Source organism: Zosterops lateralis (genome assembly GCF_965231275.1).
Source record: "Zosterops lateralis genome assembly, chromosome: 6".
NCBI lineage: Eukaryota > Metazoa > Chordata > Aves > Passeriformes > Zosteropidae > Zosterops > Zosterops lateralis.
Genome location: NC_139761.1, coordinates 6582730 through 6595475, shown reverse-complemented (window position 1 = coordinate 6595475; position 12746 = coordinate 6582730). Strand labels below are relative to the sequence as shown.

At 44.5% G+C, this 12746-nt stretch overlaps 1 protein-coding gene across 1 annotated transcript in view; it reads right to left on the bottom strand.

The window, feature by feature from the left end:
* RHOJ (ras homolog family member J) overlaps positions 1–6761 on the bottom strand; it is a 61354-nt gene extending 54593 nt beyond the window's left edge. Inside the window, exon 1 of the mRNA XM_083863055.1 lies at positions 5944–6761. Coding sequence (XP_083719181.1) covers positions 5944–6121 — 178 coding nt within the window. The 5' untranslated portion in view covers positions 6122–6761. The remainder of the gene's footprint in view (positions 1–5943) is intronic.
* Between the last annotated feature and the right edge of the window lie 5985 nt (positions 6762–12746).

Genomic DNA, 12746 nt, shown 5'->3' with positions numbered 1-12746 from the left:
TTGAATTGCACTGGTGTGTTTCTGTTGTGTTGTCATACCTTGAATGTTTTATTGGAATCTCTGGTCTCCATAAAAAAAAATAAATCTCCCTGGATGATACCAGGAAGATTGGCAGAGAAGTGTCTTCAGCTCCTGAGAGGCAAAATGAACATATCTGTTCAGTGGCTGCCACATTAAAGAGCCAGATCTTAAAAGAGTCAATGCTGTCTTGTCTCAAGGATAAAGTTGAAATCTGTGTGATCAAAATTGGATGAACATTAAAAGGAAAAAAAAACCCCACTGCAAATATCCATGCAAATAAACATCACAGCTCTCTTTCAGTGCTATTTATATCTATTTGAGTTTAATGACCCCAAACATTGTATGAGGAGTTTCTCTAATGTGCTACCAAGACTGTTTATAGGAGACAACTGTCTCAAGAATGTGGCAGTGTGAAGACTCCCACGGCAGCACCAGAGCAGAAATTGCAGATCTACTTGGGCAGTCTCTTCCTGTCAGATTTTCAACAGGGAAAAAAAAAAGTGATGATCTTGGGGTTAAAGTTATCACTTACACACTGTGGCAAACAGGGATGGGTTGAAACCACTGTGCCTTAGCAATCAATGAAAAATGTCTAGCACACCAAAAGTGTGGACATATGTGTTCTTGTGCCTGTAGCTGGAGAAATTTGTGATGTTAGGACTCCCATTGGGTTTCTGCCATGTGTTGGCTGGTGTTTCCTGCCCCTTGGGGAGAGGCTGCAAGGCAGAGCTGCCTGAAGCTTGGCCTGTCTCCCAAGGACAAAGAGCAACCAGCCATGGGCAGCCCCAGCATCACTGATAGCCCACTTCCAAGTCCTTTCCTTCATGGGAGGACATGAGGAACAAGGATTTGGGGCAGTGCTGTAGCACACAGGTAGGATATAATAGATTTGTGGATTTGCACAGGTTCGAGCTGCCTGCTCTGGGCAAGAGCAGTAATAGTGCTTCTATAGTACTAAAAATGCCAGAACAGGAGACTCTCCCTTCTTGCACTTCTTGTCTGGCCAGCGAGGTTGGGATCAGTGCCCTGTGAGACTGGTGATGCTCCTGCCCACTTCAGTGCAAAGTCAGACAGATTATATTGAATCATCACTGAAGTACACAAAATGTGTCTCCTAACAGTCAGTAATGTCTCTCCTCCTCTATATTGCTTTTAATTTACAGAGCCCCAGTCAGGGCTGAGCTATTCTGTATGCTATTAATTAGCTGATCACATGCCAGTGCTAATTTTTTTCAAATGGGTTCACTATTTATAAATGTTCACCAGTTTGTGCCGACACATGAGGGGAGGGAGGGACATATTTACCTCATCTACTTTTTGCAGATGCTTTGCAGTTCTCCTTTGGAGGAATTGACCTTTCTTGTTTATCAAAGATGCAACTTTGGCTCCTAAAGCTGTTTGTGTGGTATTCATCTCTGTACTATGCCTGAACTAGTGTTGAATTTAAGACTCACAACCCTCTTCCCCTCAGACTTCAGGTATCTAATAAGTGCCATCACCCTTGTCTGCACAGTGGGCCAAATTAGCTGTATGCCAACATTAATGCTCCTTAAGCAGGGAGAGGTGTTTTTCACTTACAAGAAATGCACTTTTGGAATGGAATGGAATGGAATGGAATGGAATGGAATGGAATGGAATAGAATAGAATAGAATAGAATAGAATAGAATAATTTCAGTTGGATGGGGCCTACAGTGATCATCTAGCCCAACTGCTCAACTATTTCAGGGCTGACCAAAACTCACAGTACATCATCAAGGGCATTATACAAATGTCTATTAAACACTGACAGCCTTGGGGCATTGATCACCTCTCCAGGAAGCCTGAATATAAAGTTTAGGGCAAATAAATTTCATGCTAAAAGTTGCTATGTTTTTAGGCTTCATGAATATAAAATGGGATGCTCAGTGGCTTCCTAAGTAATAACACATATTTTTCTTCTGCATTTCACAGAACAAGCCAGTTAACTTTGGTACTATTAAACCAACTCTGCTAGTTGTTGAACTAAGTGTTTTTGCTGGTCCAACCTCAGCCCTAAATAAACATTTGTAACCTCACATAGCTAGGCACAATACAAGTCACCCTGGCTGAGAGACCTTTGCTCACGGAAAACCAGCATTTGATGTTCAAAAGACACAGTGGAACCAGCATGTTAAAGCATCTACTCACTATCCAAACAGTCCCTATTGTTACAGTTATTGCCAGCAATATCCTGTTTGTCCCTGAGATTGCACTTTGGTGAGCCTGCCCTAGAAACAGCCATTTGCCTTGTGGCAAAACACTTCCAGTGAGGGACTTGGAAATTCACCAAAGCAAGGAAACCTACTCAGGGCTCTTGCCTCCAGCAAAACCTCTTCAAAATGCCTTGAGAAATAACCAGACTCATAAAATTCCTTGCATCCAATGAAAGAGACCATTTTCATATCCAAGTAACAAATTTGTCCTCCCCATCTGTCTGGTATCGCTCTGATCCTACTCTACACCCGTCACATCCCAACTCTGGCAACAGGCCCTGAAGAAATTCAGTTTTGTGGACTGTGGGTGAAATCTGTGTCAGAATATTACTGGTGTGGAGCTAATAACTGGTCTGGACTTTTGTACAGTGCAGCTGCACACGTGGTGAGCCACCAAGAGCTTTTTGTGTCAGGCACTGCTGCATATGAGTTGTAAATGCTGTGTGAGTTACCTGTAGGAATATCTGCTCCTTCCCTGGGTCACATTCAGCTGCTGCCTTTGATTTTCTCAGATGTAAGTTGGGCACAACTTTGATAAAGTGGTTCCAAGCTCTTTCATGTGAAAGGCACTGAACAAGCAAGGTGCAGATGTAATACTGCAGGAACTCAGCTGTTTGTTTCCTCTGGACCACTCCTGTGGCCACCTCCACCTGCTGCAGCTGCAGAAGCTAAGGGGATGGGATGCAGCAGGGCAAGTGCACAGAGCTGGTGCTTCAGGGCCATGAACAGTTAATGCCTTGGCCACAGCACTGGTGCAGCTGGAGCTGTTCCCAAAGCTGGGCTGGAGAGCATCACTGTCTCCCCCCAGTCGCTGGAGTCGTGGCAGTGAGAAACTGCTCTGAGATCACCACTGGAATCCTTGGGTTTTAATGCTTCCCCTCCCCACCCCCTACATTTTCCACTAGAAAGAAGTGAATTGATAAATGCCCCGGGAGTCACAACCAGGCTATGACCTGGTGAGGCAAGAGGAAGCCCTTGCTGACACACCACTGCTGGCAATAACACCTGGGTGGAAAACCTTCCATGGAAAGTGAAGCTTTGCAAAAAATCTGCAGCAATTAATTGCTTTTGAGCATTTCCAGCACAGAGATGAGCCACTGAATCTGATGTTCTCAGCTTGTTTGGGAAAAGTGAAACAATTGGTTTCAGCAATGGCAAGGACAGGGTTAGACAAACCAGTTCCTTGGGGTAAATTCAAATGTGATTTTCCAGAGTCTCCTACACCCTTCAGGATCTGTCCATGGATGCAGCTTTCCCGTGTGCTGTCACCATGCCCGTGGTACCTCTGTGACCATGGTACTGCCATGGCACCTCTCCTCTTCACCATGGGCTGCCACACAGATGGATGCGGAAAATCCAGTGGAAGATCCTAAAACCTGTAAGCTCATTGCCCGAAATGAGTTCTTTGCTCAGTCAATACCCACAGTATTTTAAATAGGCTGTGGTATATTTAATCCCATGTAATATTTTTATGAGTGGGATTTTTTTCCAGCACTCTGTTCTAGAAGTAATTCCTACTGCTTGATTTTGTGTGCAATTTTGTAGCAAAATTGGTGTTATAAATAATGGGATTCCTCAAAAAAATGAATTTCCATTTGTGATCAATGCTAGTTTTGACCACTGCTGCTGGACAGGGATTGTTTCAGAGCAGCATGTTAATATACAGAGCTATTTTTTCCCCCTTATCTTTATGAGTTTTCTCATTGAAAATACTTCTATATTTATGTGCTATAGTAGTTAAGAAGGCAGATAAAAATAGCTGGAGATATTTTAGAGGCTAAATGTTCAAACCCTGAAAATGAGGCTTGATTTAAAGGTCCTTGCATACTCCTTTTACCCCAAGGAAATCAGGATTATGTTGCTTCATCTTCCCGTCCTTCTCTCAGCCCTCATATCCCTCAGTAACTTTTGAGCCCACTGGCAATTTCCAACACTTCTGACAAAGGAAATGGAATCAAATCAAATCTCTGTGAGTCACCTGTGGCTGGTTAGGGAGGAGAAACTCAGAGTGGAGCCCCCACCAAGTGCCAGCCTGGCTGGCTGCTGTCCCTGCCCCTGTGTGTGCACAGCCCCCACTCGTGTGTGTGTGTCCCCAGGGTCACCCCAAAACCACCAAGAGTGATGCCCACATGGTCTGGCACCAGATTTTGGAAGGCTTTTCCACAGGCAAAGGTATTTGCAGGGCATGGAGGAGAGTGGGACAAGGGCAGTGGGTGCTGGGATGAGGATTTTGTAAGGGATGAGCAGATCTGAATTTATCATGGGAAAGTGGGTGCTGTTGCAACACAAGGCAGCCCGTAGGGATTTTGGCTCATGGAAGAACATAGTTCCAACAGGAAATAAACTGTCTTATATCTTGTCTGTGGAAATGTGTTTTTCTAAATAATCACTCAATCTATCTGGTAGGAAGGGCAGAGAAAAGGGAGAGCTGCTTGCATTAGAAGTGACGCTGCCCACTCTTGTGGAGGAAAAGGTCTTCACATTTCCATGGATCAGATTCTGCAATTACACAGCTTTGTTTGGCCAGTTCATCTGCTAAACCTGACACGGAGCCAGAATGCAAACAGGGATTTTTCCCATTACAGAATACTAAATCTATGATAAGCCACGCCATGAAAATTCAGTTTTTAAGGAGGTGGGGAGAGAATGAGGGAAACTCCAACTGCTGCTGCAAGATAAGCAATGAGTTTTGCAGGGCTTCTAGAATCTGTGTGTCAGGGATCTCATAAAAAACCCCCATAAGCCAAAGGAGCACTGTGAGAAGAAAAACATCAGAATTTGGGATAGTAACATTTAAGCAGATGTTTGAACACCAGTTTTAGCCTATGAAACAGCTGCGTGATAACTTTGGACACAGCTGGATAAAGTCAGTAGTTGCTACAGAAAGAGGCCTGTGAGTGTTGTACTTAATCTGTGGGTCTGTTCTGCACAGCCACGCAGTGAATATCATTGATGATCTTGATTATGTTTGTGTTTTTTTCTTATACTACAAATTCCCCTTCTATGAAGGATTCAAATCAGCCACCTCTTCTACTTTTCACTACCACCAAGTTGTAGTATTAAAATCTATTTATAGGTGGAGTAACAAATGTCTCTGAAAGGAGAGTTACATACTGACAGCTTGGAAAGAGATGGTGCTGGTTTTCTCAAAGATCACTCCTTAAACTGGATACATTCTCGAAGATTATTCCTTAAATAGGATATAAATATTGTAATTTATGCATCATTTGCCAAGAGGGATAAGACTGTGATAGAGTGTGTGTGTGTGTGTATATATATATATGTATATATATATATAGTCTTCCTAACTGCAGACTGCAAAGCTCAGAACTTCAGAACTTCAAAACTTCAAAAACTGACCAAGAATACAAATTGATGGAGGCTGAATTACATTTGTTGTCCCAAAACACAGCGGACTGTGTTAACTGCAGCCCTAAAGCTTTTTATTCGCCAAAAAACAAGACAAAACTCAGAAGCAAACAAATAACTTCTCTGAATAAATCTCGCATTGCCCCAATTTTACGAGCTGCCATCTAAGCTGCCTGGCAGCCATCCAGGCCTGAATGACATTCTCAGACAAGAAGTAACCCATGCATCCCTTCTGAACCCTCCTCTCCTCGAGCTTCCTCCACTTCCCACCTGGCCATCCTGCAGCTCTCAATTAAATCTCTTTTTAAAGCCCTTTCTTACCTGCATAGTGGTCAAACACGGTGGGGACATACTCCTCTGGGAAGGCATCATTGGCATAGCTCATCAGCAAACAGGTTTTCCCCACTGCACCATCCCCAACCACCACACACTTCAGCATCTTCTTGGTGTTGTTCCTGCTCCCGTCAGTGCAGTTGTCATTTTCCTCCTTGCAGTTCATTCTTGCTGCTGCTGCTGTTTCTCTTGCTGCTCCCAGGACTTCCAAGTGCACATGAAGGAAAAATGAAGTGCGATTGTATTGACTTTTCCTGAGTTTGGAGAAGGAGGGGGGGGGGTTGGGGTGGGGGGTGAAGGGGAGGGGGGGGAAAGCAGCAAATCTCAAACTCAGGAAATCATACTAATGTTTCCAGGCTGTCACAGCCGCTTCTAACAGTTACCAGATCAGTCAAGAGGATCATCGAGGTGAATAAATTAAATACACAGAGAGGAGTATCATAAAATAAAAAAAAAAAAGAAAAAAAGAAAAAAAAGAAAAAAGAGTGATCTGTCCTTTTTCGTTTGTCCCAGTCAGGAAATCCTCATCCTGCCCGGCCGTTCTCAGTCTTTATTGCGATTTCAAAAAAAAACATCAGCAGCCTGTGGCTTCGATCCGCGTCTCCTTTCCTCCAGCCTGGCCGCAGGAACCAGGGATTCCTGTTAAATCCACTCCATTTTCCATCTCACTTCTAACATGGAGGAGAGTCTGGAGGGTTTTAATGGAGTTTTTCCTTTCTTTCTCCAGCTTGCTGTGTGTCAGGAAATCATGGGTTTCCTGCTGAATTCCATATTAGGATCAGTGGGCTTGTGAAGGGCTGCAAACAATGGGAGCTCTGTGTGTATTTGTACTTTGGAGGAACTCTGCCAGGACATGGAGAAAGGAAAACACTAGAGGTCCCCCTGCAGAATGAAGTTTTTTAGGCTCTCTGCTCCATCCCGCTCTCCAGCTGCTCCCCCGGGCTGCCGGCACCAGCCGGGAGGATTTGGGAGAACAGGGAATTCGGGAATACTGGATATGCATGGCCAGGCTGTGAGCTCTGCCCCTGTCCCAGGGATTCCTGCTGGTCCCAGACACGACCTCTCCTGATCTCAGATAGGTGTTTTCTCCCATTTGGGAAAGGGGGAAGTGGAGAAGGAGGAATAGTGGCTAGATAATGTCAACTTTCTGTCTCTTTAAAGTGTTTGCTGTAAAGAATAAATAACTGTTTTTTCAGTTCACACACTCTGAAAGTTTCTCTTGCCTTTCCCCTCATTCCCCCCTTTCCCCCTTCTCCCCAAAAGACAGATTTTCCCCCTCCTAATGTAAAGATGTAAACACAGACAGAGAGAATAAAGTAGAATTATGAGTTAGAGAAATTAAAAGATTAAACAAACAAACACTGTATAGCAATCTGTGAAAAACCAGCTTTGAACTAAATGATTCCTGCCCCCTCCCCTGGTTTGTTCCGGTGCTTCATGTGCCTCCTAAGTCTTGTCCCCATTTAAATACACAATAAATAAATAAATAAATAAATAAATAGCAATCTAAATGTACACGAAGGGCAAAACTTCCCGATCCTTGCACAGGAAAGATTTTGCAATTTCCAGCAGAAAGGAGCCAGACACTGACACAAACCCCAGCGCAGCAGCCCCAGCACATCCTGCTGGCTGCATTTCCCTTCCACGAGGCTGGAAGGCTTTGAGAGGGGGAAGCAGCCCCTGCTGTCACTCCACAGGTGATAAAGACTTCCCCTGCCCTGCTCACACCTGGTGAGACACAAATGCCCAAAAATACACACAAATTCGGGGTACAGCACACCTGGAAGTGCAAAGACCAACACAGCCTTAGAAAGGAAGTTCTCTCAGCCTCAAACTGCATGAGTAAAGATAAACACAGCCATAATGATGGGACTCTGTAGTCCCAAAATGTGTGTCTTCCAATTTTTTTGTGGTGAAGGGGCAGGGCAGACCCACCTGCAACCTCTCCTGGACAGGCTGAGTCTGTCAGACTCTTCAGTGATGTATCTGTGCTGGATCAGCTCTGGACACCTTCCCCAAGAGGTGGTAGAATTATAGAATCCTGTAATAATTTGGGTTAGATGGGACCTCCAAGATCATCAGTCCTAATCCCCCTGCCATGAGACACCTTCCACTTGACCAGGTTGCTCCCAGCCCCATCCAGCCTGGCCTGGAACACTTCAAGAGATGGGAGGTGGATAAAACATGTGAACAAGGTTTGTCTGTTCACCTGGAGAGCCCCAGGGAGCTCTGTTTGCTGTCTCTAACCTGAGTCTTGCTCATTCAGTAATTCGTGCCCTGTGACCTCTACCTCCTTCATGCCCCCCTCCCTGCAGATAACAGGGATCTGAGCAGGCAGTGTCAGGCCCAGCATCACACCTGCTATCAGAGGCATCACTAAATGTTTCCCCCAGTTAGGAGGAGATCAAGTGCATCCTTCTAGCTTCAAACTGCAGCCCAAGGTTGAGCTTCATCCAAGAAAACCTGTGAGCTCTGGGCATCAGAACCCCATTCTCCAAGCATTTGCTCTGCTGATCATTTCCCCCATCAGCAACCTGGCTGGGTCATGCTGAGGTGCAGCACATGTTACAGGGATTTATTCTTTAAGCTTATTTCTAACTGTAATTGAGGTCAAACTCCAAGCCTGTGCTCTGTTTAGTGGCTGTGCAGCTGAGTAGGTACCAGCACCCTGATCCCCTCTGTGCCTTTGCTTACCAGCCTGGTGACCTTGTGGGGAAACTTTGCCAAATATGTAGGTGCATGCTGTTGCAAGGTAACTGCAGAGCCTGAGGAAGAAAAAACATTCCAACAATTCATGGTTCAGTTCCCCACTGCCTCTATCAGACAAAAGCAAAAGCTGTCTTGCTTCCCATTTTACACTGGCATAATCTATCTGCAAGCTTTTTCAACATCAGACTCCAGTTAAGGCAAGATTTAATGCTACTTGGGCCAGATTTAGGCCTGCAACAAAATCCCTGTGCCTCATTCCTCCCTGATCATAAAGCTGGGCAAGTCTCAGCAGGACTGTGCCCACCTCCACTTCTTTTGCAAGAGGTTAAATGATGAAATTTCCTTGCTGTGTTTTGTACAGGATTAAAGTGACTTTATTCTCTATTCCCCTTTAAAAATGGCCTTCCAAAATTTAAAAGTTTTCTCTTACTATTGAGGGGCTGAACTGGAGGATCACAGAATCCCAGTATCATTAAGGTTGGAAAAAACGTCCAAGATCATCGACTCCAACCTTTGCTTCATTATCCCATGTCAACAAAATCACAGCACTGAGTGCCACATCCAATAATTTCTTGAACATTTCCCTGAGTGGTGACTCCACCACCTCCCTGGCAGCCCATTCCAATGCTGGACCATCCTTTCAAGGGAGAAATTCTTCCTGAACTCCTTAGATCTTTGCAGACCCTTCCAATTCCAAGCTCTGATGCACGGGACACTTTGTAGGGAACCAGTTTTAGTTAAAAATGCATCAATAAAAGACCTTATATCCCTCAGTGTGAATAATGGAAGTGCAGCCATGAAGCCAGAGCCTAAATAATGGATGGCCTGGAATAAACCAACAGGTGGAGTTTATCTGAAAGGTGAGGAAGGCTGACATCTGACCTGCAAAACTCAAACTCAGTGCTACAACTTTGCTTTACCTATATAGGTGGTATGTGCAGCTTTAGAGGAGTTATGATAAAGTTATAAATTAAGAATTGTATCCAGACTAAAAACACATGTTCTTTTTAATCTCATGGCTTTAACTCAGTTTGGCACCATTTAGATCAGCTGGATCAAATAATTTTAAGAGCTGGTTTAGTTCCAGCAAAGTTTGATCACGTTCTTTTACACCACTTTACTCAGGGGACTGAGAGCACATTTACCCCCCTGCTACTCAGGAGTTGTTGTTATTTTATTATCAAGTTGGCCCTGACTTTGCTGTGTGAATTAACAGGCCAGACCTGTCATCCAGCAGTCTGGCAAAGTTTGAGGCAATCCCGTTGCCTTTTACAGAAGATTTGTTAACCTGCAAATGGCAAGTGGCAATTCTATAGGTTAAGCTGACCCTTCTGCACTTCTGTGCAAGTTTCTACTCCCCTAAGAGCACTTCTGAATAATGGAGCTGCCTTCAAGCCCCAGCCTGGGAGCCACGGGGTTATTGATGATCATTAGCAAATGTCAGAAGGTCTAATGATTTAGTCTAGATCCAGGGCTTTATTTTTTGCTGTTTCACTAATCAGGTTAGAAGTGGTCAGATTTTTGCACAAGATTTCAGTCATTACCATCTCACAACCCAATAAGAGCAGCCTGGTTACGAGCCACAGGTTGGAAAGATGTGTCTGAGGGAAAAAAAAAAAAAAGAAAAAAGAAGAAGAAGAAGAAGAAAAAAAGCCAACTTTTCTGAATGCTTGGAAATCTTGTTTAAATGTGTGTAGTTCTCAGGTATCCAGCCCAGTTTGTTTCCCACTGGTTTTACAAGTTTCTAGCCAAGGGCACCAGGGCACAAACAGAGAAGGGCAGGTGCTGTGAGCACCATGGAGTGAAGTTGCCACCTCAGGCACTTTCCAGCCAAGTTTCTCAGGCAATCTCTGCTCTAGAAGAAGTGCCTCTGACCTTTTGTTAATTAATGAATCTACTGGCAGCAGATCTATTCCGAAGGCTGCAGAGTATCTCCAGCTCCCATGTGCTGTGGGGATGCATCACCTTCATCTTCATCAGCACAGGTCAGACAGGGGTGCCTGGGGCTGCTTCCCTGGGGATTAGCAAGTTCAAGGCTGGTGCAAAAAATTTAGGTGAGAAGACCTGCAGGACACGGAGGACTTGCAATTTTTAAAATTAGCTCTGCAATTAGCTGTATCTCGGCCAATTAACTCTATTCTGTATTTCTGTGCAGGCTTACAGGAGGAAAAAAGAAATATGATGCTCTGTCATGCTCTCCCTGCTCTCCTTCCCTGGCCAACTTGCCACTCCCACATTTCTCCAATGCCTCCTGAAATGCAGTGGTCTAACTTTGTGCAATCTTATGAGTTTAAAACTTGACAGTCAGAGCAATGTTCTGCATTAACTCTTTTCCTCACCAGACCTGACTGATTTTAAGGAGGTCTTACTCTTCCTTGGGTCTAAATCCTCTCCTGGCCTAAACCAAGCAGATCTGTCTCTACATTCTCACCCTTAAGAAGCTCCCCAGGGTGGGGGATTTTGAAGGTGACAACGCTGCTGTGAAGTTTTTCTCTCCCTGTCTTGCTGCTAGAAATAGACACATTCAGCCACTCTCCTTCCACCTACCAGTGTTGATGAGGAAATGAAGTTTCTGGCACTACTACTGAACTGTAAATTGATTTCAGGCAAATATTCTCACTTTTTTCTTATCCTTTGTCTAATCTTTTAGATTTTGATTTTTTTAGGGCAGGGACTGTGTTGATATTGGACTGAACATAGCAGAACTATATTAAGCTTAACTATCACTGTGCTGTTTAAAACCAAGTTTCCCTGGCCATCAAATTCAGGACCTTGTTGCTATAAGAGCCAGCCTTTTGCAGTAAAAAAACCTTTATTTTTAGACATCCCCACAGTCACCATATCTCTCACCTCCAATATTAGATATTGGGGTGGCTCCTGTTTGTTCAAGTGCTGCCAGGATGGCCCTTCACATTGAGCTAAGATTTAATTAAATGAGAGTATTTTATCCTTATTCTCTCCATCCTCTCTTCCCCTTTCTTCCTATCAGCCCCGTTCATCAGCCTCCCACCCCAGTGGAGTGCTCACTGAGACCTCCAGTGAATTTGATAGATTGAAAAGCAGAAGCAGCAAATTCAGGAGGAAAAAAATAATAATAAAAATGACAGTTTAACAGTGACCACAGGAGGGGTGGAAGTGCTCTGTGTGAAGCCTTTTTAGAGGCATCTCGCTGATGGGCAAGTGCTGAGAGTCAGCTTTGAGGCTTGTTGAGAGAGAGCAAGCCTCTCTCCAGCCATGCCAGCCCATCAGGCAGCTGCCACCAGCAGCACCAACCCTGGTGGTCCATGCCAGCAGTTCCCTCCTTCAAGCTGCTGCCACAGATATAATTAGGGCCATTGGGTTTCCCTTTGCAAAGATGAGCTAATAAAACAAGAGGCTTTTGGGAGAGGAGGTCAAGCAAAGGAAGTTTCACGTCCTGTCCAGCAGAGAACCCTCTTGCTTCCCAGAGGGGGCTGCTGTAAAATGAGAGCTGCACACGTTGTGTTTGTGTGTTTGTGAATGGGGAGGGCAGTTTTCAGCTGGGGCAGGCAGTGCTCCCTGTTACCTACAGTTAATTCTGCATCACTGGCTGCACACAGAGCTCTGCACGTGTCACCCACCCCACAGCTCGTGGTACTTATCCAGAGCCTGCATTTCCAGCTGTTCTCTGTTCACAGGTATTGGAATTTGGGCTTTGAGGATGAGTTTTCCTTGGAGGTGTGAAAGTTCCCTCTAGATAGTGGGATATCTGCACCTGGTGCATACTCTCCCTGTTTGCATCAGAATTCTTTCATTCCTTCCAGAAAATCACTGGCTGTTGCCTCTGCCTTCTCTGCTTTCTGATTTTGTTCTTGCATGGCTGTCTCATTTCTCTCTTCTCTTTCTCTTCTCTTCTCTTCTCTTCTCTTCTCTTCTCTTCTCTTCTCTTCTCTTCTCTTCTCTTCTCTTCTCTTCTCTTCTCTTCTCTTCTCTTCTCTCTGACAAAAGATGTTTACCTCTCCCTATCACAGTGAGGAGAGGTGGACTTAGGTAGAATTCAGCCTGGGATTAGCATAGCAGAAAAAAAAAAAAACAACAGGCAATTTCTTTCTGCCTACCTGTGA